Below are 22,224 nucleotides of genomic sequence, written 5' to 3' on the forward strand. Positions count from 1 at the left end.
ACAGGCCACTCCCCTCAGGGCACAGCCCGCCCCAGCAGCCCTACCCCATTTCTCCTCCTCTGGCTGGCCCGTCTAGAGATGCCCCCACGCCCCTAATGTGGGTGTCTGGAGCTCTGACCATGATCTTGGGCCCTAAGCAGCCATCTGCACCCCTAGATTAGCAGTTCACTCACTGTGCCATGGCTTGCTTTTAGTTGTCAGGCCTCCCAGGAAAGGCAGGTCTTTATCCCACTTCCTCAGGCGAGAGAAGTGAGGGTCTAAGGTCTGGCAGCAGCTCTGACATTCCACGCCAGGCCCAAAGCTAAGCCTTCCCTCCTCCTTCCCTCCTTCCTGCCTCCTTCCCGCCTCCCCACGCCCTGCGCTCCGCTTACCAGATGCCCCGTCCATAGGCTATAGTGAAGCAAACACGGGCCCATACCTTCCCACCCGAACCTTTCTCAAACTATTAAGGCCTTGGAAGAATTTAGCACAAGGTCTATTGATTTATTAAATTCACCTAGCTTTCTGAGCTTCTCTGATGGAGAATTGCTGAATGCAAATTAAATAACTCCAGATAATGATCAGCTGCCTGAAGGCACAGGATGTGAGGTGCTTCCACACACATATCCCAAATCAGAATTTTCATTTTAGTAGATTCCTAAGATCGTTCTCAACCGTGACTGCACAGCTGAATCACCTGAGGAGCAGCCCTGGAGACAGGAAGGAACAGCTACAAGGTCTTCTGGGAGTTCCAATCTGGGGGTTCTGGAAGGTTTTGTTGTTTAGGATGAGACACTGGGACGAGCACCAGGCGTATCGGCGTCCTACAGTCCAAACCAGGCAGAGGGACTGACTCCAGTTTGCCATTTCTTATACAGACAGACCCACCGGCTCTCGCACATTTAGGTCAGAGGCCCCACCCAGACCAACAGGCGTCACCATGGAGGAATGAGCCCTCGCCTGTAACTGCTCACACATTTACTAACTTCCATACTAATAAGAGGCAACTCGGTACAACTAACTAGGGGAGGCAGGAAGTAAGGTGACACTTATATTCAAAAGGTCATCCTCTTTGACCTAGCAATCCTCCTCTAGGAACCTGCTCCACAAACACACGACTGTACAGATATAAACGTAGTCACAACAGGCTTTGTTTAAAGAGTGAAAGCCAAATGTTCCCTGATATTTTAAAACATCCACATAGGAAATATGACAGTCATTCGAGAATGAGAAACACTTAATTAGTGATACAGAAAAGCATCCAAAATACTCTGGTTCAGGTAAAAAAAAAAAAAAGTTGCACAATACTATGAATAATAAGGATATTTTAATAAAAATGGTAAACACCAGTATACACATGGAGAAAATGCAATTATTTTGAACAGGGAGAAGGGAGTATTATGAAACTTCCTTTTTATACTTTCTATTTTTCTAGAAATTACCAAAGAAGCTGGAATGCTCTTGAAAGCACATGAAAATAAAGCAATGTAAATCAATAATACTGCAGTAACTGTTGTGAAAAGCAATATGGAGGTTCCTCAAAAAACTAAACATAGAAACACCATTTGACGCAGTAATTCCACTCCTAGGAATTTACCCAAAGAAAACAAAATCCCTGATTTAAAGAAATTCTATGCACCCGTTTGTTGCAGCACTATTCGCAATAGCCGAGATACAGAAGCAACCTAAGTGTCCATCAGTAGGTGAATGGATAAAGATGTGGTACATATACATACACAATGGAATATTATTCAGCCATAAAAAAGAAATCCATTTCCAACAACATGGATGTATATAGATAGATGGTATTATGCTCAGTGAAATAAGCCAGGTGGACAAAGACAAGTACCATATGATTTCACTTACTGTGGAGTATAAAAACAAGGCAAAACAGAAGGAACAAAATAGCAGTAGACTCAGACACCAAGAAGGGACTAGTAGTTACCAAGGGGGAGGGGTTGGCCAGGCAGGGGTAGGGGGTGGTTGACAGGGATAAAGGGGCATAATAATTCACAATCACAATATAAGTTGGTGACAGGGACAGTAGTACAGCATGGAAAATATAATTGATTCTGTGACATCTTACTACATTAAGAGACAGTAACCACACTAGAGGGGAATTTAATAATATGCATAACTGTTGAACCACTGTGTTTTGTATTTGAAACCAACATAAGATAACAAACAATGCTTTAATTTCAAAAAAAATACTGCAGTAATAGCAGACTGACAATAAAATACACATTTTAAATATAAGCTTTATTTTAAATGTAAAGAAAAACAAAATAAATTTTTTTTTTTACAAATTACATCAAACACTTATAACATAATTTGGGAATGTTAAACATTAATTCTCAATTCAAAATGGTAATACATCCTGACGCTGGGACTATGAAGTTTTACTTAAGTCTAGTATTTTATATAAGCTTAACCATTAATCCTTCCTAAAATTCAATGATTATGGCTCAACTTTACTAGGTTAAGCAAGTCATATATGTAATAACCCATATAACTTTTTCAAATGCAAAACATTTATACCAGCAAGGATATTATAGAACACATATAAATTATCCTGAAGGGCTTGAGTACATACAGAGGTGCCTTTCATCTGAGAAAGCACATGAGCACAAATAATCAAGTATAGATGCCATTACATTCTCCTAGTTATATTACACAACAAAACACATGTTTTGTTTATAAATGTCATTGTTATGTATGCACTGAAAAAAAAAATCTTTTTTTAAAAAAGTCCTTGAAGACACAGGGGAGTGAAGTGCACCCACGTTAAGCACAGACACAGACGGTTCATAGGACATCAACGAACTGCCATCTCTGGCCAGCTCCCAGGTGCCACTGAAAACAGTCACCGCCCTCAGAAAGACAGGATGGTCTTGTTAATAATTTCCACGGACTCCTGAATCTCATCCTCCTTGATCACAAGAGGAGGGGCAAACCTGATGATGTCACCATGGGTTGGCTTGGCCAGAAGTCCGTTATCTCGAAGTCGCAGGCACACCTTCCAAGCATCATAATCTGAAAAAAAAGAAAAGAAAATGTCCAAACATGTACGCTAAACCTCCCCTGCAGCATGCACGGGCAAGGGCAGCCTGACCAACAGCACTCCCAGCCCCTCCGCAGGAAAGCTTGGAGTTGCAAGCTTGCTTTGCTCTTACTCAAAGATGAAGTTACTTTTCAACAAGTACACAGCTAGGAACAAATGATGTCATCAGACATGAGGTTTCTGTTAGCTTTTCAAAAATGAAAAGGACCAAGCAATGAGGCTGCTGTATTAATTACATGAGGAACCAATGTAAAAAGAATTTGGGTATGATACAAATAAATTAGCACAGAATGAGCAATACGCAAATCCTAGTGAACCCTAGACGTCCCTAAAATGGATTTGCTTCCTGGGCTTGTAGAACTAGGCTCTCATTATTTCACAGCATGACTCTCAACCCCGGCTGCACATCAGAATCACCAAAGGGCCAATGCCTGCGCCCCACCAGAGCCATCCAATCAGAATCTCCTGGCCAAGGCTAGGCTTGGATTAATTTTTTAAAAAGCTCCCCATGATGATTCTAAAGTACAGACACCTGAATCATTGCTTTAAAAGGAAGTTATCACAAGAAAATCCAGAAAGGCACCCCTAGGTGTTACAAATGATGTACTAAACACCAAGCAGTCAGTTAAGTGGCCCTGGGGTTATTTTTATCCTCCGCATCGTGGTCTTCGTCATTCACGTCCCTATTGCTACTGCACCTACTACCCCTCCTGACACACAGTGTGAAAGTGAGGGAGAAAAGGACAGCGAAGAAGACTCAAGGGCAGTGCTCTGTGCAGACCTACTAAAGCCAGACAGATCTCCAAGTACCACACACCTAACCCACACAAAATCACAAATGACTTAAAAGAACAAAAACAGGTCAAATAAAAGTGTCTTTGTGTGGAAAAGAGCCGTTTTTATGTCCATTAATATAAATTAGATGACACTCTGCTAAAGACTTGGTCAACAGGAGGTCAACAATTTCAAAGGGAGGAACCCAACCACCAGACAAAATACCAAACATATTCTAGCTCTCCCGGTAAAAATGACATCTCCATACCTTTGGTTTCTCTAATTACAATAGCATTTAATAATCCTTTTCCTCTTACAGCAGTTACGATATCAGAAGGTAACTTCATGAGTTCATTTCTCAACACAGTACCCATTTTGTCTGCATTTTCAGCAAGGTTTTCTTCTTCCAAAACCTGTATTTAAAGAGAAATTACACAAATTTCTCTTTATGACTGCCTTCTTTTATGTTGTTCTTTGGAAAGGAATATGGACTCTAAGCAAAGGACAAACACATCAGATAAAGACTTCTATGTTTCAAAGCCTATGCCAATCTAATTCCTAATCAAACACAAACTTCATCAGACAGAACCTTGCTTTAGCCACAGATCCATCATCAATCTGATTTCACAGCAAAATAAGGATTAAAATTTGTTTAAGTGATACTTTTGTAGTTTAATAAATCAATAGGCTAAACATACTTTAATTTTTTAACTGCAACAGAATTTCCTTTTACTTTTTTTCCTAAAAAAGTCCACCCTTAGAGATTTTATAATTTTATGTCTTTGATAGGCACTTAAGGAATAAATCTAAAAGTGTTCAAATCTACACTTTAAAAGAAAACCATGTGTGCTAAGGCCCAACAGACCAGGCTAGTCAGAGTGAGAGCTCTGCTCTCTGAGGGCCACCCAGGGCCTACAGGCCCAAAGCCCCAGGTGACCGCAAACTCGGAAAGCCATGGAGGATTCCTGTCTACTAGTTAAACTGTTTTGAGAATGCCTTGCCCCTAAAATCTTTCCTCCTACTTCATGTTCAAAATACCTGGCAATCTTACTACATTTCTCATTACACCAATGGGCTCAAACTTAAGTCACTTCAACTCTAGTTAAAGGAATGGATACCACGCGGTTGCATCAGTTTTACCTCAAGGGCTGCAATGGCCACTCGGCAGCCTAGCGGATTGCCACCGTAGGTGGACCCATGCTCCCCTGGTTTAATGGTCAGCATTACATCATCATCACACAGCACTGCAGACACCTGGAAGACAGAGCGCTGGGTGCTAGCCAAGTCCTATCTCAGACTCAGACTAACTACTCCCATACTTAGCACACCAGGAACACAAATATTTATGAAGCTGATATTAAATCCGACATAAAGCTTGAACATCTAAGAGCTATCATAACTAACAGTGAATCAGTAATAAATCCCCTAACACATTACAAGCACATCAGGCACACTTCAGTGACACAGAACAAGAGCATTTGGTAACTAGGAGGAAAGCTGTTTCTGCAATGATATAATTTATAATTCATTCCACTTCAAAGGTGAAATGCTTTAGCTGCTTAGAAAACAATGTTCTGCACTGTACTTCAAAGCCCATTAATCCAGTATCAATTATGGGCTGTGAATAGCAACCCAAGAACAGAACTAAAACAAAACATTAATTTTTCCTAATCTCTACATTTAACAGGTCAAGGTTATAAACAACTAGGAATGCTATTTCTTAACAATGGAAAAAACCATATGAGTCTATGGAGTACTTCTGGGGTAAAATGTTTCCACCCAAAACAAATGCCACAGCAAATTCTAAGGCACACTCAAGTCTTCAGTTAAAACTAAGTATGTCACCCCACAGAAGTGTGAAGCGTTTTTTGTACACATAATCCAGGTGGCACCAGAGCACACTAAGTAAAACTAACTGTGGGAAAAGCCATTATTGTCACAATCGGCTGATGTAAAAATATCTTAAGGATATTATTTCATGAGAGTAGTGAACAAAAAGAAAAGCTAAGCATTGAACTTACAGGGTATAAGCCACCAGAAAGTGCCTTTCCAAGAAGAACTATATCAGGTCTGACATCTTCATGATCAGCAGCCAGCCATCTACCAGTTCTGGCCAATCCTGTCTGTATTTCATCAGCAATAAACAGAACCTATTGGAAAACAATATAACTATATTAATGGTCAATTCTGATCCCATAGGGAAAACAGTGATCTTTACTTTTCCCCACACAAACCCACTGTTCTAACATTCCCTCAGATTTGTGAAACTGTTTTAGTTACCCACACAACTTCAGTAGCATCCTACAGAAACCTTGCACACACGCCAGTCATCTCCTGTGTCAGTCACTCTCTCCCCAAAGGCCCCTTCTGAACTGTCCCACAGAATGGAAAGGCACTTAGGCAAAGTGAGGGCTTTGTGGGGTTCTTTCGGATTTAATTACTCTCTGCAAACAACTTAATTCACTTGTATATTCCACAAATATTAATTAAATATTTGCTTCTTATTAAGTAATTTATTAGCTTGGTAGGAAGAGGAAGAGAACACCTAAATGTTGGAGTAGAGAGATACAACCAATGGTTTGGGAAGTATCACAGTCCAAGCTGCTGGAGCAGAGGGCAAGGAACCCGGTCAGGGCCAGGGAGCCTGAAGCTCCACCAGGGCCCAGGGTCTGGCCAGTTTCCAGAGCCAGTAAAAAATCAGCTTGTGCGCAGGCTGCTGGGAGAGCACGAAAAGTTCTGATGCTCTTGGAATGATGGCTCCCTCTAGTGGAAAACTGATGTAATCTTGGCATTACATCCTATCAGTGGACCCCTAACCAATGCAGACAGGCGGCAAGGGGGGCGACCTGGTGCCGGGTACAGAGCTCTCGCACACCCATCAGGTAGCCTGGATCAGGAACAACAACACCTGCTTCACCCTGAATTGGCTCTACCATGAATGCAGCAACATTTGGATCCTGAAGAGCACGCTACAAAAAAAATATGAATACATTTTAATAACTTCCTTCCTAACCTATTAGAAAACATGATTATATACTATGCATATTTTCTGTTAAGAGTAAGTATATAAAGCAAGTATTCACACTAACTTATATTCTGACTTCAAACTATAATATTTCTCACTGACAATTACCAAAATATATACAGTTAAATGTAGTATTAATAAAAACTAAATGGCCTTTTAAAAAGCCATTTTAAGTGAATCTTTATTTTACAAGTTCTTCACTCATAATTTTAAAAAGCTAGCTGAAAACTTAGTTTTATCTAGTAAAATAACTCCACAAGTCTCCAAATTACTTATGCAGGATACAAACCAAAAGTGGTCAGTTGGTTGTCAGGATTAGACCATGGAACCTGATTTCCCATATTGGAAACTGACCATTACAGAGACAAGTCTGAAATCTTGGCCTAACTTAAGGCAGATTTTCATTACAGTCACATATCTATTTTTAACTCATCCATAAAACTAATTTAATTCCTATTTACTAAGAGCTAAAACACAGTGATGCTAGTGAGTACCTCAAGAGCAGGCAGGTCGTTATATGGAATGACTTCAAAACCTGGCATAAATGGTCCAAAACCATCATAACTGCTTGGGTCTGTGGAACTAGAGATAGCAGACAATGTTCTACCCCAGAAGTTTCCAGCTAGAAAGGAGAAATAAACAGTGGTTATTTCAAACAAACTCCCAAATTTTATACACTATCTCCCAAAATACCTTAGGATGTTTGGTTTTTAAAAAAAGCAAGGGTTTGCTTTACAGAACCTCCATGAGCTTCCATTTGTTAAGAGCAAACCTTGTATTAAGCCCCTGGTTCACAAGACCACTAAGGTCTGACCTTGCACTTACTATTTTAGGCCACTTCTCTACTCAATCTCCTAACAGTTATATATCACCCCAGAAGATAATACTTGACTTTTCTTTCAATAATCCCAAACCCTAACAACTGAGGCATTCAATATGTATTTTTCTGGAGATGGTACATTTATGACAGTGATGAGAGAGAATATTTTTCTTAGAGAATTGGCAGTTTTACTTTTAAAAAATCCAATAATACACACCAACTATTCTACAACATGAATTTTAAATATCATTTGGAGAAAATATCCTCAGGCGATCCAAGTATTTTCAATTTTGCCTCCTTGGTATTGTCTATGCTAAATGACAGATGCCTGCCTTTGCTCAGGAACATTTTTACCCATTAATTTACTGCTCTAATAAATTTGAGGACCTACTGAATGGCAGGCCCTGTTCTAGGTGTTGGGGATAGAAAGCGATGATTGGCAAGCTCCCTGCCCTCAAGGAGCTTGTAATACTAACAGGGAAGAAATTCCACAACCTAAACCAGAGCAAAGCAAATGCATGAGATAATTTCAAGCAGGTTAAATTCAAGGGAAGAAAGAAACAGTGTAGAATAAGAGAGAAACTTGGTTGGGATGGGAGTGTGTGGGGGTTGTAGAATTTCCTTTTTTTTTTTTTAATATCTTCCTACCACCTCTGTAAGCACCAACTCAATTAACCACATACTGAATTATTGTATTTTGGCTTCACGGCGTCTCTAAACACTACTCTTGCCAAGCCTCTCACCTATGAGTAATCCCCACTTTACTTACCCACAAGCAACAGCACATTGAGGCTGACCAGGCTTGCTTAAGGGGAAATGCCCCAACTAGACCGTGGGCCTACATGCTCTCTTCCAACCAGCCTCAGACCTGTCTCTCCACCCCACTGACTTACCAGCTTCTCTCCTTACTTGGGTAAAAACACCTTTGTACCCTTTGCTAATATGATAGAGTATAGACACAGACTGTAAAAATGAAAATCACTAAGAAGGCCATTTTTTGTTTAGAAGACAGTTATGTTTTCCCACGACTAAGGCACAAGATCCCAAAATGGCAGGTCACTTCCAGAGCTGTGCAAAGACTTCTTCAGGAATAGTAATCTGTCACCCCCAAATACCAACTATGGCTTGGCCATCAGCTGAACTCTGGATTCTATTATGGAGGGTTATAATTTAACTGCTTGGTTCACAAGGCAGAATATTTAATTTCAACTATCACAAGAATGAATGTTGATCATGTGCAGTAACAAATTTACCTGTACTTGGTTTTTAAAAATTAAAATCAAAGCTTTAAAAAAAAATCAGAACCTAGCAATTCAACATCATTATAAAGATTCCACAAGTTAGATTATATCATCTGAATTAACTAGTGGTCTTCTTAATTAGTATTCACGTCATTCCTCTCAACCCTCAACCATTCTTAGAAATATATCTAGGGCAACTCCAGCCCTCTTCCAATAGCTTCTAAGAACAAGACATGACAATACATCAAATAGTAAGACTCAAACTTCACATCATACTAGGACATGACCCCACTTGTTAATATGTTAATATGTCAACCTGAACAATCTAACAAAATCCTCTACCGAGAGCATCTGACAACCAGAAAACTACTATGAAAAAATCAGGTAAGCAGATGAGAAATACATTACAGTCACTCATTTTAGAGAGGGAAGAGTAGGGGGTTATTTAGCAGAGAAAAATCGCATATACAAAGAAATACTTGGAAATAAATCCAAGAAAAGGAAATCTCTCAATTTTTATGAAATATTCAGCAATATATCATGTAAGAGGAAAACACATTAGAAATATTTCATCAGTAAATTAGAAAGGTAAATGATATTGCATGTTTAAGTCACAGCGGTTAATGTGAATTTCACACACCTGCAAAAATAATCTTTGCTTTGTATTTCGGAATCCCCTTAACAGCATATCCCCACCTGCGAGCAAGTTTGCAAGCAGTCTCTCCAGCTTCCACTCCTATCAAGAGAGAATTTTTCAGTTTTAAAAAATATTTTAAATTATCAGAAAGCAATTGGCTATTTGACAATAACAAAAATAAGAAATACTTTACCTGTATTCATCGGAAGGACTTTATGGTAGTTGAACAGTTTGGTAACATACTCTTCATATTCACCAAGTACGTTGTTATAGAAGGCCCTAGATGTTAAGGTCAATTTGTCTGCTTGACTTCTCAGAGCAGCTACAATCTTTGGATGACAATGCCCTTGGTTGACAGCACTGTAAGCACTCAGGAAGTCAAAATATTTTCTGCCTTCTACATCCCATAAGTAAATACCTAAAATATATAAGAAAAATAATTTTAGAAAAAAAATCACTAAATTACATAAAACTCAAAGATTAAGAATGCTAGCAAGCCCTTTGGTTATCTGTATATGAACCTCTATTAATAGAATTATGGTTAAGGCATGTTTTAGCTCAAGCAGAACAAACTCTGGTTTAGAATGAATTTTATCTGTCCAGCTTCAAATTACACATTTAACAAGAACAGCATCACGTGAAAAGGTTTTATAAACTCCAGAGTGAAACCTTTATTCCTAGAAAACTGGAGTTGGGAATTTAAAGGCAGAATACAAAGTATTATGAGAAATAATGACCAGTTGACTGTAGCCAACAGAATGGGAAAAAGTATTTTCAATTATGTATCTATGTGATAAGGATCTAGTCTCCAGAACTCTTACAACTCAACAAGAAGACACACAACCCAATTAAAAAATGGGCAACAAACTCAGATGAACACTTCTCCAAAGAATGACCAACAAGCACATAAAAGGATGCCCGGATCTCAGTCAGTAGAGAAATGCCAATCGAAACCACAGTGAAGGCACTTCATACCCACTAAAATAGTTACAACTTTTTAAAAAAGGAAAACCAGTGTTTGCGAGGACGTAGAAGAAATGGAGCTCAGGTACTGCTAGAAATTAAAACTCATATATTGTAAAATGGTGCTGCAGTTTGTGGAAAATGGTTTTTCAGCTCAACAAGTTAAACAACATTACCACAAGACCTAACAGTCCCACTCCTAGGTATAAATCCCACAAAGCAGAGGATGGGTATTTCAAACAAAAAATTTGTACACGAATGCTCACCACAGCACTATTCACAATAACCAAAAGGTGGAAACAACCCAAATGTCCAACAACTGATCAGTGGATACACAAAATGTAGTCTATTCATACAATAAAATATTACTCAACCATAAAAACCAGTGAAGTACTAACATGTTACCACATGGATGAAAACATGCTGAATGAAAGAAGCCAAACACAAAAGGTCACATATTGTCTGATTCCATTTATATGAAATATCCAGAACAGTCTAAATCCAGAGATAGAAAGCAGGTTAGTGACTGCCAGGTCCTATTGCGAGGAGGGAATGACTATTTAGTAGGCACGGGTTTTCCTTTTTATGTAATAAAGTTCAGGAACCAGCTAGAGGTGATAGCTGTAAACCTTGTAAATGCACCTAATGCCACTAAACTGAATGGGTAAAATGGTAAATTTTAAGTTATATACATTTTACAATTTTTTTAAAAGTTGACTATAGATATTAAAATGTATTGGGGGGTTTAACGCCTTAAAGCCTTTTGTACACAAGAAAAGGCCTCGTGTTTCATAAAAGACACACAGCTGCTTGTCTGCAACTTCCTCTAACAGTTCAGGGAACAAATGTGTGTGTGTGGAGACATGAAGCAAATGTGGTAACATGTTAGCACTTGGGAAATCTGGATGAAGAGTGAAAGAAAACTCTTCCTGCTACTACTGCAACTTTTCTCCCTTCAAGCCTAAAATTATGCCAAAATAAAAGTTAAAGGAAAAAAATTACAACATTATAGAACTTTACTTATGTATCTTACATTCCCCCTCCTGGCAAGAACCATCATGACAAAAACTGAATGACTTCACCTTCGTATTCCCCATAGCACATAATACAGCAAGCACTCGGCACCCAATAGCATGTTGAATTAACTAACTGTATCTGTAATATCACAATTAAATGCATCTGGAAAAATGGACATTGAGAAAATATAAAAGCACTTTTAAAAAAGGTGACAAAGGAAGAGGTACGGGAGGGTGCAGAATTGGATTAATTCAAAACATACCTTTTCCTCTCTCCAGGGCTACAGGCAAAGGATGGTAGTTGTGTGCACCATATTTAGATTCTCGTTCAAAAATGTAATCAGAGGATGGAGGGCCTTGGACTGTTTTTTTAGTTGCAACAGATGTAGCAGAAGCCACTGAAGAGTGAATTCCACGACGAAGCACGGCAATGGTCTGCAAATGTACTAGTTTGAAAAACATCCTGTCCTCCAAGTAAGAATAGCACCCACCTGTCCATAGACAAGAGACGGCATGGAAAGTAAGAATCTTCCCAGAGCTGATGTGTGTCATCTCGTTAAATGTACACTGAGCTTCTCCCACAGTCCATAGAAAATCAAGAAAATGAGCAAACCATGACCTGACCCTAGCCTTGGGAACTTGAGGGCCACAGAGGACAAGTATACAGATATTTACGGTAAAGCTGGACAGGCACTGACTGCAGCAGGATGTGGAGAGAACCCAGGAACAACGGGGAAGAGCGATGGATGGACAGACAGGAGGCCAGGGGCTCTCCTGTTCACTTACTCCCTTGTACCACTTATAAACACACATTTTAAGTCATCGGTGCTCCAAGCTAAATCAAGGACCAGGAATTCGCTCTGGAGGCCGTCAGCAAAGCGTACTGACAGAGGGCTCAAGAGTTGGTACCTGACCTTGTAGAATGAGCAACCACTCAAAAGGCACTTCTGCAAGGTGTCATACTATCAGACGGTCACAGGTAGGAGGGCAGAGACCGAGGCAAGGAGACCAAATCAGAGAAGGAGCCTGCCCGGGAACAGGCATGGTGGAGGGAAAAGAGTGACTGAGAACTACCATGAGAACTGACTCTGCGCTAGTATACAAAGAGTGAAGAAAATAAAGAAGAATTTGATTTTAAAAAGATAATGGCGAAAAAAAAAGACCAGGTATGGAAATCAAGTGATTACTGGGGGATGGGAAGGACTTTTAAAGACAGAAACTATAAAAGGTAAAATCTGTTATTTAGCCATAAATATCTAAAACTTCCATAGGTCAAAATCATCATAAATAAAGGTGAAAGGCAAAAAAAAAAAAAAGACTAGGAAAAAAATGTCTCTCAATTCGTAATAGTCTTTGAAGAGCTTTTACAGTAAGTCAAACAAAATATACATATTACACATATTATCATTTTATAAATTACATAGAACACTTATTTACATACACACAGAACAGACGAGACAAAACAGGTGATTCCCAAAAGAAACTGACTACTCTAAGATGGTTGTTTCTATAAAACTTATCCCCAAAAAACTGCATTACAAAAGCAATTGTTTAAAGGGGAAAAGGTAATAACAAAGTAGAGAACATCCAACTACAATAAGCTAAGAATTTCAGTAATAAACCCTAAACATCACTAAGCAACCCAGCAGTTCCTAGCAATCTCCTTACATATTTCAGTCTTTGCTCCTCATCCCACTACCACCAGCCCTAACACCAGCGCTACTGTATGCTTCCCATATGGCTTTGTATCCAATCATACCATTAATAGTCCTGATAAACCATGAGGTAAAGAGTGGGCAATGGAAGAAACAAAAAGAATAAAGGAAATTAAAGAAAATGCAAGTCATGTCTGGGTGGAGTAATGTTTTTTAAAGATAAATTCAAAATTATTGGCCAACACTATGCATACTTAGAATGTTTATGCTTATTTTTTAAAAAGACTACTTAACTCATGTTTCAACAGAACTCCATCAATGACAAATCAAGCCTTGCATAATCTCTGAGCACTCAATTTGAGCTGCCAAATTAGCGAAAACTTGATGCTTATAGCTTGGCTTGCTTCTCTTCTAACTTGGCACTACCCAGTGAATCCTGTATGTTCAGGAATTTGCAATTACTAAGCAAAATCCAGCAGTTGGTTTGCCAAGACTCACCACCCACCCTTTCTCCACACGGTTCAGATTAGAATGCAGATTTTTAACTTGAAATCCAGGAACTTCTTCAGAGAGCCCACCAACTCCTGAAATAAAATGCAGAATTGTATGTGTAAGTGCATTTTCCTACAGAGAAGGTCCCTAACTTTCACAAGATTTTATCTCAGAGGTGTGTATCAACAACAAAAAAATATTAGAAATATTAGACTAGGGATAACTGCTAACAAAAAGGCAAAAATGTCTAGCTATACTAGACAGAACTTCCCCCAAAATTCTACTGCTAAGCCTAAAACATTGATTTTATTTCCTGGGCTCTTTATGCTCTACTCAGTAAGAATGAAGGCTCTATTTGACCAACTAAAAAAATTAACACATTAATTGTTGCCTTGATCAAATTAGCAATAAAAAAAGTGCTCCTTAGTGGTACCCCAACTGAAACACTTTCTGAAGAGTTGTAGCCATAATAAAATCCTTAGACATGTTTGTCCTCTCAGACCAGTAGTTTCACTCATAAAAACTATCATAAAGAAATACTCAGGAATATGCACAAAAGATGCTCAACAATATGAGAACAGCTTAATATATCACAGACATATAACATGTTGCCATTAAAAATAATTAGTTTTTAGACTTGTGGTTGCCAGAGGGGAGACAGATGGAAGGTTGGGTGAAAAAGGTGAAGGGGATAAAAAAAAAAGTGAGGATGTTTGATCTCTTTATCTGGGTGATGGTTACATGAGTGTATACACGTATCAAAATTCATCAAGCTGTACACTAAGATTTACTATGTACCTCAATATAAAAATATGAATTAACAAAATATAAAAATAATTAGTTTTTAATGACACAGAGAGATGTTTTAGGGTATGTTTAAGTGAAGACAATAAGATCATATATACTGAATATTCAACTCTGCAAAAAATGTAAGGACAAATTACACAGCAAGGCACAAAAAGTTCACTATGGTTACCTTCCTACAATTCTGTTCCTTCCACATTTTCTAACAATCGTGAAATATATTTATAATCAGATTATTAAAAATGAATCAGTGTCTGCCTGATTAGGCAAAGAAAAAGCTTAGGCACACAAAAACAAAACTAAGAGAAAAACAAAACATTTCAGAGGCTTGGACAAAATGGATTGTGGTTAAAAGACAGAAGTCACTATCCCCTAGGAAGCACAGCCTGGAGTACAACAATTAAGTATAAAAGTTCATCTACTTCTAGGGAACAGGGTCCAATTCTAAAGTAAGAATTATTGTCCATGATAATTTTGCCATCACGGTCTGCAGCTCTGTGACTTCACAAGAACCTACCAGAGAAGCACCAAAAAGAGAGAGGTATTAAAAAATATTTAAAATTCTGTGACAATCATCTTTTAAGTTAATTAACTGATAGAATAATGCAATATTATTAGTGCAAGTGAGAGGAATTTTTGAAATTATCTAAATTCAACATTCTCATTTTGTACAAGAAGTTATTTTCTCTGCAAATTCGCAACACAAGTGGGAAAAAAAATACCCATTTATCTACAGTGTTCAGGCAGTCTTACTGAGGAATACAACTTAATGACAAACAGTAATATCCAAAACATTCCTAACACTGATCAAGCTTTTTAAAGATGAACTCTGGATACTTAATTCAACTAGGAAGTCCTACAGTTGGATACAGATGATGTACCAGGATCCTGTAAGCACATTTCTATTAAAGAACTTTCTGTGTTCAAGTTACTGTGCTTGGTTGGCACCACACAAGACATACTAGAACAGAATTAAGATGGGCTTTAATATAGCCAGTATCGACAGTATGCTCTGCCAAAAAGGAATGCCAGGAGAATACAATGGAAAGTCCAGAGTTGGGAGACCAGGATTTAAATTCTAGCTGGGCTCTAAAGAATATCTTTGGATGATTTTGTCCATCTTTTTTACTTTCAATTTTCCTATTTGTAAAATTAAGGTTGAAGCCATTCAAGGTCACTAGAGGATTAAATGATATCATATTAAAAGTGTCAAACTGAACACAAATGGCCACTGTTAGTTCCCTTCCTCCTCTAAACACATAAGGGAATTAGCCCATTTCTGCATTGGAACAATCAACAGTACCATGGTTTCTTCTTTAAACTGGAAGTTTTTTCCTTTAAAAAGAAATAAAATGTTTCTAGTGATAAAAAAACATCAGAAACATGGACAAGAAAATTTCCTGCAATTCCACGCATTTGGAAATAAGCAATACTATATGCATTCACCCTTTTTCTACACTACCCCATGAAATTTACTACTGAAGGCCCTCCTAAAGACTCCCAGGAATCTTGCAGACTTTTGTCACAGGTCCTAACACCTCAGGACACTTGGCTTCATGCCTTTCCCCCACTAGAATCCTATGAGGCTCCATAAAAGGACAGCACCCAAGTCTTTAAATTCACTTTGCATCCCCAGAACCTAGCCAGGTCTAGCATAACACTGACATTCTTTGTCAAATGAACAAGGTCATTCCTAAATATACTTATATGGACTTCTGAAGGAGTCAAGCGAGTTGACCCACATGAATTGAGTCTATCTCTGAGAGGAGACTAGCATTCTCTAAGATGTCATGAGGGGTAACTAACCTTTCCAGCAAGAGTTCACTTCATTAGACTTAATGGATTTCTACAGTCAAAATACCATGTACCAGTGCAGCCATTCTAGGTTGTTGTCATAAATTTAACCAAAGCCCACACTCAGGTCCTGGGGAAAACAACTAATTGCTATTGACAGCAAAAAACTTAACAACAGAATGCTTTCAGTAATCCACTTAACAAAGTCCTTCTTCCAACTATTATTACTCCCTCCTATCTAATCTATCCTATCTAGAACATATCTAAAATAGAACTTCCCTAAAAGGCTGCATTTTGAAGAGTTATTAACCTAGCGTACCCTATGAAATACTATTTTTTTAATCACACTAGAAGAAAAACCAGTGCAATTTCATCAGAAAGCCACTTAAAATGCCCACCTGTGAAGTAAATTTGGTTTTACTATATTCACCAAATACTTATCTTGAGCTAATCATTCAAAAATAATGTTTTCCTTAAATTTTTTTAAGTTCTGCCAAAAAACTTTGTCAGGGTGGTGGGGGGGTTTGTTTACATAACCAGGTTAAAATTCAACTCAAGTGCGTCACTGGCAAACACCTTAATCACTACTATCGAAAAAGGACTGGCTCAATCAGACCACACCCTCCACACACCTCCAAAATTTAGTCCATTCATCACAATTCTAAAATGTATGAGATTTAACCCATCCTCAAGAACTCACGAAAGGGCATAAAATATGCCCCCAAGTAACTGTAACAAAGGCAAAGTATGGGGGCACTACAAGTAAGATGGCATTTTTGAGGGAAAAAACTCCTTTCCAAGAATGGTTACTATTTAGAGTCATACTGGGCTTTTTGGGGAGGATATGCAAAATTAATCTTCTACACCATGAAAAACCGCTAACCCAAAACACCGTTTTATTTAAATCTTGTTTTTATTAAAAGATCCTTTCATACTTGGATCTTTTTCATAGTCGGGAACTAAATTCTGTGAAGAGGCAACAACGGTATTCTAAAGAAGTCTGTTGTTTATTTCAAATGGGGAAGACAAAAAAAAATTGGATTACATACCTAAAGAACAGTTCCAGGTTCAAATTAGAGCGCTGGTTCTCCTACAGAAACTCTTAAGCTTACACACCCGAATAAAAGAGAACTGGGAAACTGGGGATAGTAATTTCTTGTAAAGTCACCTCATTTCAAAATCACTCCTTCCTTTTGATTAACTAATCAAAGAGGTAAAATTGAACACAAAGAAAGCCAGAGATACAGTGACAAAGGGAGGAGACCGTCGGTCACCAAGAACAAGCGTCCCGCAGAATTCAACCAGAATTTACTGATGCTCAGCCCTGTTGGCAAAGCAACTGCGGAGGAAGTCTTCGTGCCGAAAGCCCGGCTGGCCCCAACCTCTCGGCACTATTAGAGAACGTGCACGTTACTCTAAAGGCTCTACTTCGGTAATTCTTTATTTGTACAAAGGCTGGAGGAAAACAGAGGCTGGCGAAGAGATGGACAGGTTGGCTGCAAGGCCCAGACGCTGCCCGGGAGGACTCAGGCCCCTTCCAGTGGTCTCCATCGGCGTCCCCGCCCCAGAAGGCAAGCCACCGTTTCCAGAGCAGTTTCCGTATCCAGGATCACCATCCGCCGCCAACCTCAGGGGCCCAGGAGGCGCAAACGCCGCCTTCCCGGAAATGCGGGGCGCCAGGGGCCCGCGGCAGCCTCGGGGTGTGCGGGACCCAGGGCCGGCCCGGCCGCGCCCGCCCCTGCTGGAGGCGCCACATCCTCAGCTCTCTGGGCTGGGGCCGCCCTCGCCTGCCTGGCCGCCCGCCCGCCGCTCCCGGCGGGATGCGCCGCGCCCCTACCCGGGCCCAGGCTGCGCCCCTACCGGCCCGCGCCTCTCCGGCCCCCGCGCCTGCCGTCCGCGAGTTCGCCGCCCCGGTGCCCACCGCCCCACGGTGTTCGCCGCCGGCTGGTAGGCCGCATGAACCGGCCGCGGAGGCGGAGCCCGCCAGCCGGGCGAGGCCCAGCGCGCCCCCTCAGCCCGCTCCCCTGAGCCCCGGATCGTGGCCGGCCGCCATCAGGGGACCCCTACCAGGCCCCGGCCCCGGCCCGCCGCACCCGGGGAGTACCTGGCGGCGCTTTGCGCACCCGTTAGATACCCAAGGCGCCCACTGCGCGGCTGCAGCAACGGGCGACGCGTCACAGAGCTTAAGACGCGCCTGCAGCCCCGCCCCGGGAAGCCCTCGCCTCCCATTGGCTGGCGGCGGAGGGCTGGGCACCAATCGCCGCGGGCCCGCCCCAGGGTGCAGCCGGGACCCGGACCGCGGGATCCCATCTCGTTCTGAGCGCTGCGGGCGGAGCTGCTCTGGGCGGCTCCTGGGTCCTTGGTTCCGCGGTTGCTCGGTGCCCTCCCCGTGCTAATTGCAAGACAGGACCCCAAGGGATGAAACGTCACCTGGGCCTCCTCGGGCTTCCGGCGTTTCCCGGGTCCCTGCCCTTAGGGCTGGGCGGTGGGCTCGACCTGCACCCCGGCACCCCCTATCCTCGCTCCAGCCCCGCAGAGCCTCTGTGTAGCGGCCACCGCAGCTCTGCCCGACTCAGTGCGGGCCCCATGCCCTTGAGCCCTGGTGCTGCGGCGCTTCTGAGCCCACCAGTACAAGTTACCTCTGCATCTGTAAAACACTGCCCACCTTCGTGGCTGCTGTTAGATAATTAAATGACCGGAACATACTCGGTGTAAGATTGCAGCACTCTCCACAACTATTACAAAACTCAGAACTCAAAATGGACAGTCCAAGGTGATGTCAAGTTAGAACTGGATGGACCTGCACATCATTTAATCGACGACATTTCTATTAAATATTGGAAAACGGAGACTGGGAGAAGGGAAGCAATTTGCCCCTGGTTATCATCCACAGGTGAGAGGCTGCCCAGCCGCAGCAGATTGATGCAGGGACAAAGGACTGTATATCCGCACCATGTTCTGTTACACCACCATGATCAGTCATGGGCCCAGCAGGAAACAGATGGCACACTCCAAATGGAAATGTAAGGAGAGTTTGCTAAAGGAGTTATTCAAGTGTGGACAGGCAGACGACAGGGAGTGGAGTAACCTGCGGCCAGTGCACCAGGGAAGGCTGTTGTCAACCTAGGCCTAAAGTAGAGGTTCCCAGACCCAAAGAGAGTAACAGAGGTTAGGCCACCTGCCTGAGCTGGTCATCAGTGACCCCAGGAGGAGGGAGCTGGGGTGATAAGCATCCCCACCTCTCATCTCCTGCCAGGGTTGTCTGTAGGCTGAACCCATTAAGAAGCCATAGACCCAGGGAGCCCTTTAAGGCAGTGTCTGCAGGTCAGCCTCCTGAGACACAAAAGGGGGGTGGGGGGTGGAAGAGTAGATGGGGCAGGAGGGCAAATGGAAGATATTCAACACACATAACAAAGATGAGCCTTAGCTAAGTAGAAAGTAAAGTCAAAGCTATATGGTGAGGGCTGGAAAATGGTGTGGGCACAGAGGTGTAAGCAGAGCCTGTGTCTGCAGACGTCTAGAGCAAGACACAGAAGGGTTTCAGTCCTCCTTGGCTCCATCTGCACTAAACCAAGGTCGCTTGCTCAGACTGGTACAGCCATGCCCTCTGTGGACCTCACTAAGGGCAAGACTTTGATTTTTGTTCTTTGATGTCCCTCCATCAGTGTGAATACAGTGTGATAAATTATTTGGAAGTGAGGTTCTTCTGCCCAAGAGGTCAGAGAGGAATCATTCCTCCACACTCCTGCTCTACAAACCTGGGCAGGTGTGTGCAGGCAAGCCCAGCTCTTGGAACTCTCGTAGAGCCCAGGGATCCCCAGTTATGCCTTGGCACATAGGAACAGGTGCAGGTGTTCCTGAGTTCATGAAGGGAAAAGCATGACATCCAAGATCTCAGTGTAACATCAAAAATGTTGCAATACTTTGGGACTCACAGATAAGGTACTCTTTAACAAAAACTTTTCAGGCAAGAAACTGCTGAGAATGTCCGTCTCTCTTATCAGAAAAAAATGCAATAGGTACAGAGAGTCTGATAATATTTTATGGTCTCTCTACTAGCAGTTTTTTAGCATAACGTGGCCTTGGAGACCTTGACTTGAAAGCAGCTCATGTTCAACCGAGAAACAGATCTGCTCTATTTGTATGCTTTTTTATTTGTTCAGTCTAGAAACATATGGACAAGAGGGTATTTTACAAAGATTTTTGAGCCTCTAAAACTACTCACAGATTCAATAATTAACTACACAGGAGCCATAAACCTGTAAGATATAAAGACTGCCCCCTAGCACATATCCAACACCTAAATTTATTCTATTTCTTTCCTCAACAAATATCCCTTGAGTGCCTACATGCTTCACACTGCAAGGGGTTTCACATCAGGCAAGAGCATTCAGGTCTCCTTATAAAGGAAAGGATCTCTCCATTATTTAGTGACCAGAAAAACAAGTTGTGGATTATGTGTGTGTCTTGCTTTTCATTACTTCCTTCATTGTCCAACTTGTCATTTCTTGTTACTAACCTAGCCTATATATACACCTGGGCTGACAGCCAAGGAGAAAGGCTGGTAAAGATACTCAGAAAATGTAAGTGTTTGGGGGTTTTTATCCCACTGCAGAGATTTTTCTTTTGCCCAGGCCTACTTACCCTAAGAAGATCTCTTCCAACAAAAGACTCGGCAACAGACTTAACAGTCCCTCGTGCTGCTACTGTACTGCTGCGGCAAGCATTTGTATCTAGAGGAGAGTAAACTTCAAATCCGGAATGGCAGAGATACGGCAAGAACAAGCTCAGCAAAATAGTGGCAAGAACTGGGGAGGGAGATCTGGTAAAAATTCTAAACTCAAGTCTGAACTGGGGATGATCAGCAGAGATTCAGAAGTTTTTCAGGTTCTGATATGAGAATATGCCTGTCAGGAGTACTGGATTTTCCTCCCTTGTAGCTGAACTCCACCCAAAACCCCAGCTGCAGCTCCTGTCTCCCCAAGTGACACCCGCCCTCACTACCCAGGCCGCAGAGGTCCCCCTACTAAGCACTGCCCCTCCACTTCTCAGAGTCCTTGTTTAACCTACTACATATCTCTAGCTCTATCTATGTCTTATCTTCCCAACCAGACTTCTTGAAGGTAGAGCCTGTCTTGCAGGATTTTTACAGCCTCCCAGAACCTATGTCCATGTTGCTTTTAGTAAGAATTGTTTCTGAGCATGTCACTGCTCCTCTTTATTCGCAGGGGCAGGAATTAGCAGCAGAGCAAGTGGCCATTATGGGAGTGTGACCCAGAAGCCCAAGAGGCCCAAAGCCCTTCCCATTCCTAGAATAATAATAGCTGTTCAGATGAAGGAAGGAGGCACTTCAAATCATTATTTTCCACTAACACCATGTTACTTCTCGAGGTGTACTGAAGGAAGGACAGCGGGTGTGAAAAGTTTATAAAACTGTGCTAGAGAGAAGGGCATGAACCAATTCTTTAGCGGGGGTCTGCTTGCTGGATCTCATGATGGCAGACTGCGTCCAGAAGAGGAGACTCTGAGAGGGTCTTGGGGGTTGGTGACTATACATGGACAGCCTATGAGTAGGCAGGGGGAACAGAAAATACCAGAAGAGGGATTGTTACAGAGTCCAAGCTAATGCCACTTGCCACATGACATGCCAATAAATTCAGAGATAAAGTGTTGGGACAAGGAAAGCGACTTTATTCAGAAAGCCAGCAGACTGAGAAGATGGCAGATAAATTCCTAGAGCCTCATCTTAACTCAGGGCTGAATGCAAGCTTCTTTTGTGCTAAAGAAAGGAAGAGCACAAGTGGAAGCAGGTGAGGGGGTGACTGGAGGCTGCAGACATCTGGGTGCTAGTGAGCGTGTGAGGAGGGAGAGCTGAGAAACTGTGTTCTTGGTTAGCTGACTGACCTACCTACGTGTGGTCACTGGGTTCCTAAAACTCTTTGACAAGGTGCTTATTATTTTCA

The 22,224-nt window shown here is 41.5% G+C and overlaps 1 protein-coding gene across 3 annotated transcripts; it reads right to left on the minus strand.

The window, feature by feature from the left end:
• Window positions 1–1,287: 1,287 nt before the first annotated feature.
• Window positions 1,288–18,388, minus strand: OAT (ornithine aminotransferase). Of its 3 annotated transcripts, XM_036898752.2 has the most exons (11): window positions 18,366–18,388; window positions 13,677–13,755; window positions 11,780–12,007; window positions 9,731–9,955; window positions 9,541–9,636; window positions 7,334–7,461; window positions 6,661–6,783; window positions 5,836–5,964; window positions 4,955–5,068; window positions 4,083–4,227; window positions 1,288–3,012 (listed from the first exon to the last, which is right to left on the minus strand). In XM_036898752.2, exons 3-11 carry the CDS (start codon window positions 11,976–11,978, stop codon window positions 2,852–2,854), a joined length of 1,320 nt encoding a protein of 439 aa, XP_036754647.1. In that variant the 5' UTR covers window positions 11,979–12,007; window positions 13,677–13,755; window positions 18,366–18,388; the 3' UTR covers window positions 1,288–2,851. The 3 variants fall into 3 exon arrangements, with proteins under 3 accessions (XP_036754647.1, XP_036754650.1, XP_036754649.1); XM_036898755.2 differs by lacking the exon at window positions 13,677–13,755 and having other exon boundaries at window positions 18,366–18,386; XM_036898754.2 differs by lacking the exon at window positions 18,366–18,388 and having other exon boundaries at window positions 13,670–13,755.
• Between the last annotated feature and the right edge of the window lie 3,836 nt (window positions 18,389–22,224).

The sequence above is a fragment of the Manis pentadactyla genome, chromosome 8 (assembly GCF_030020395.1).
Source record: "Manis pentadactyla isolate mManPen7 chromosome 8, mManPen7.hap1, whole genome shotgun sequence".
Classification (NCBI taxonomy): domain Eukaryota; kingdom Metazoa; phylum Chordata; class Mammalia; order Pholidota; family Manidae; genus Manis; species Manis pentadactyla.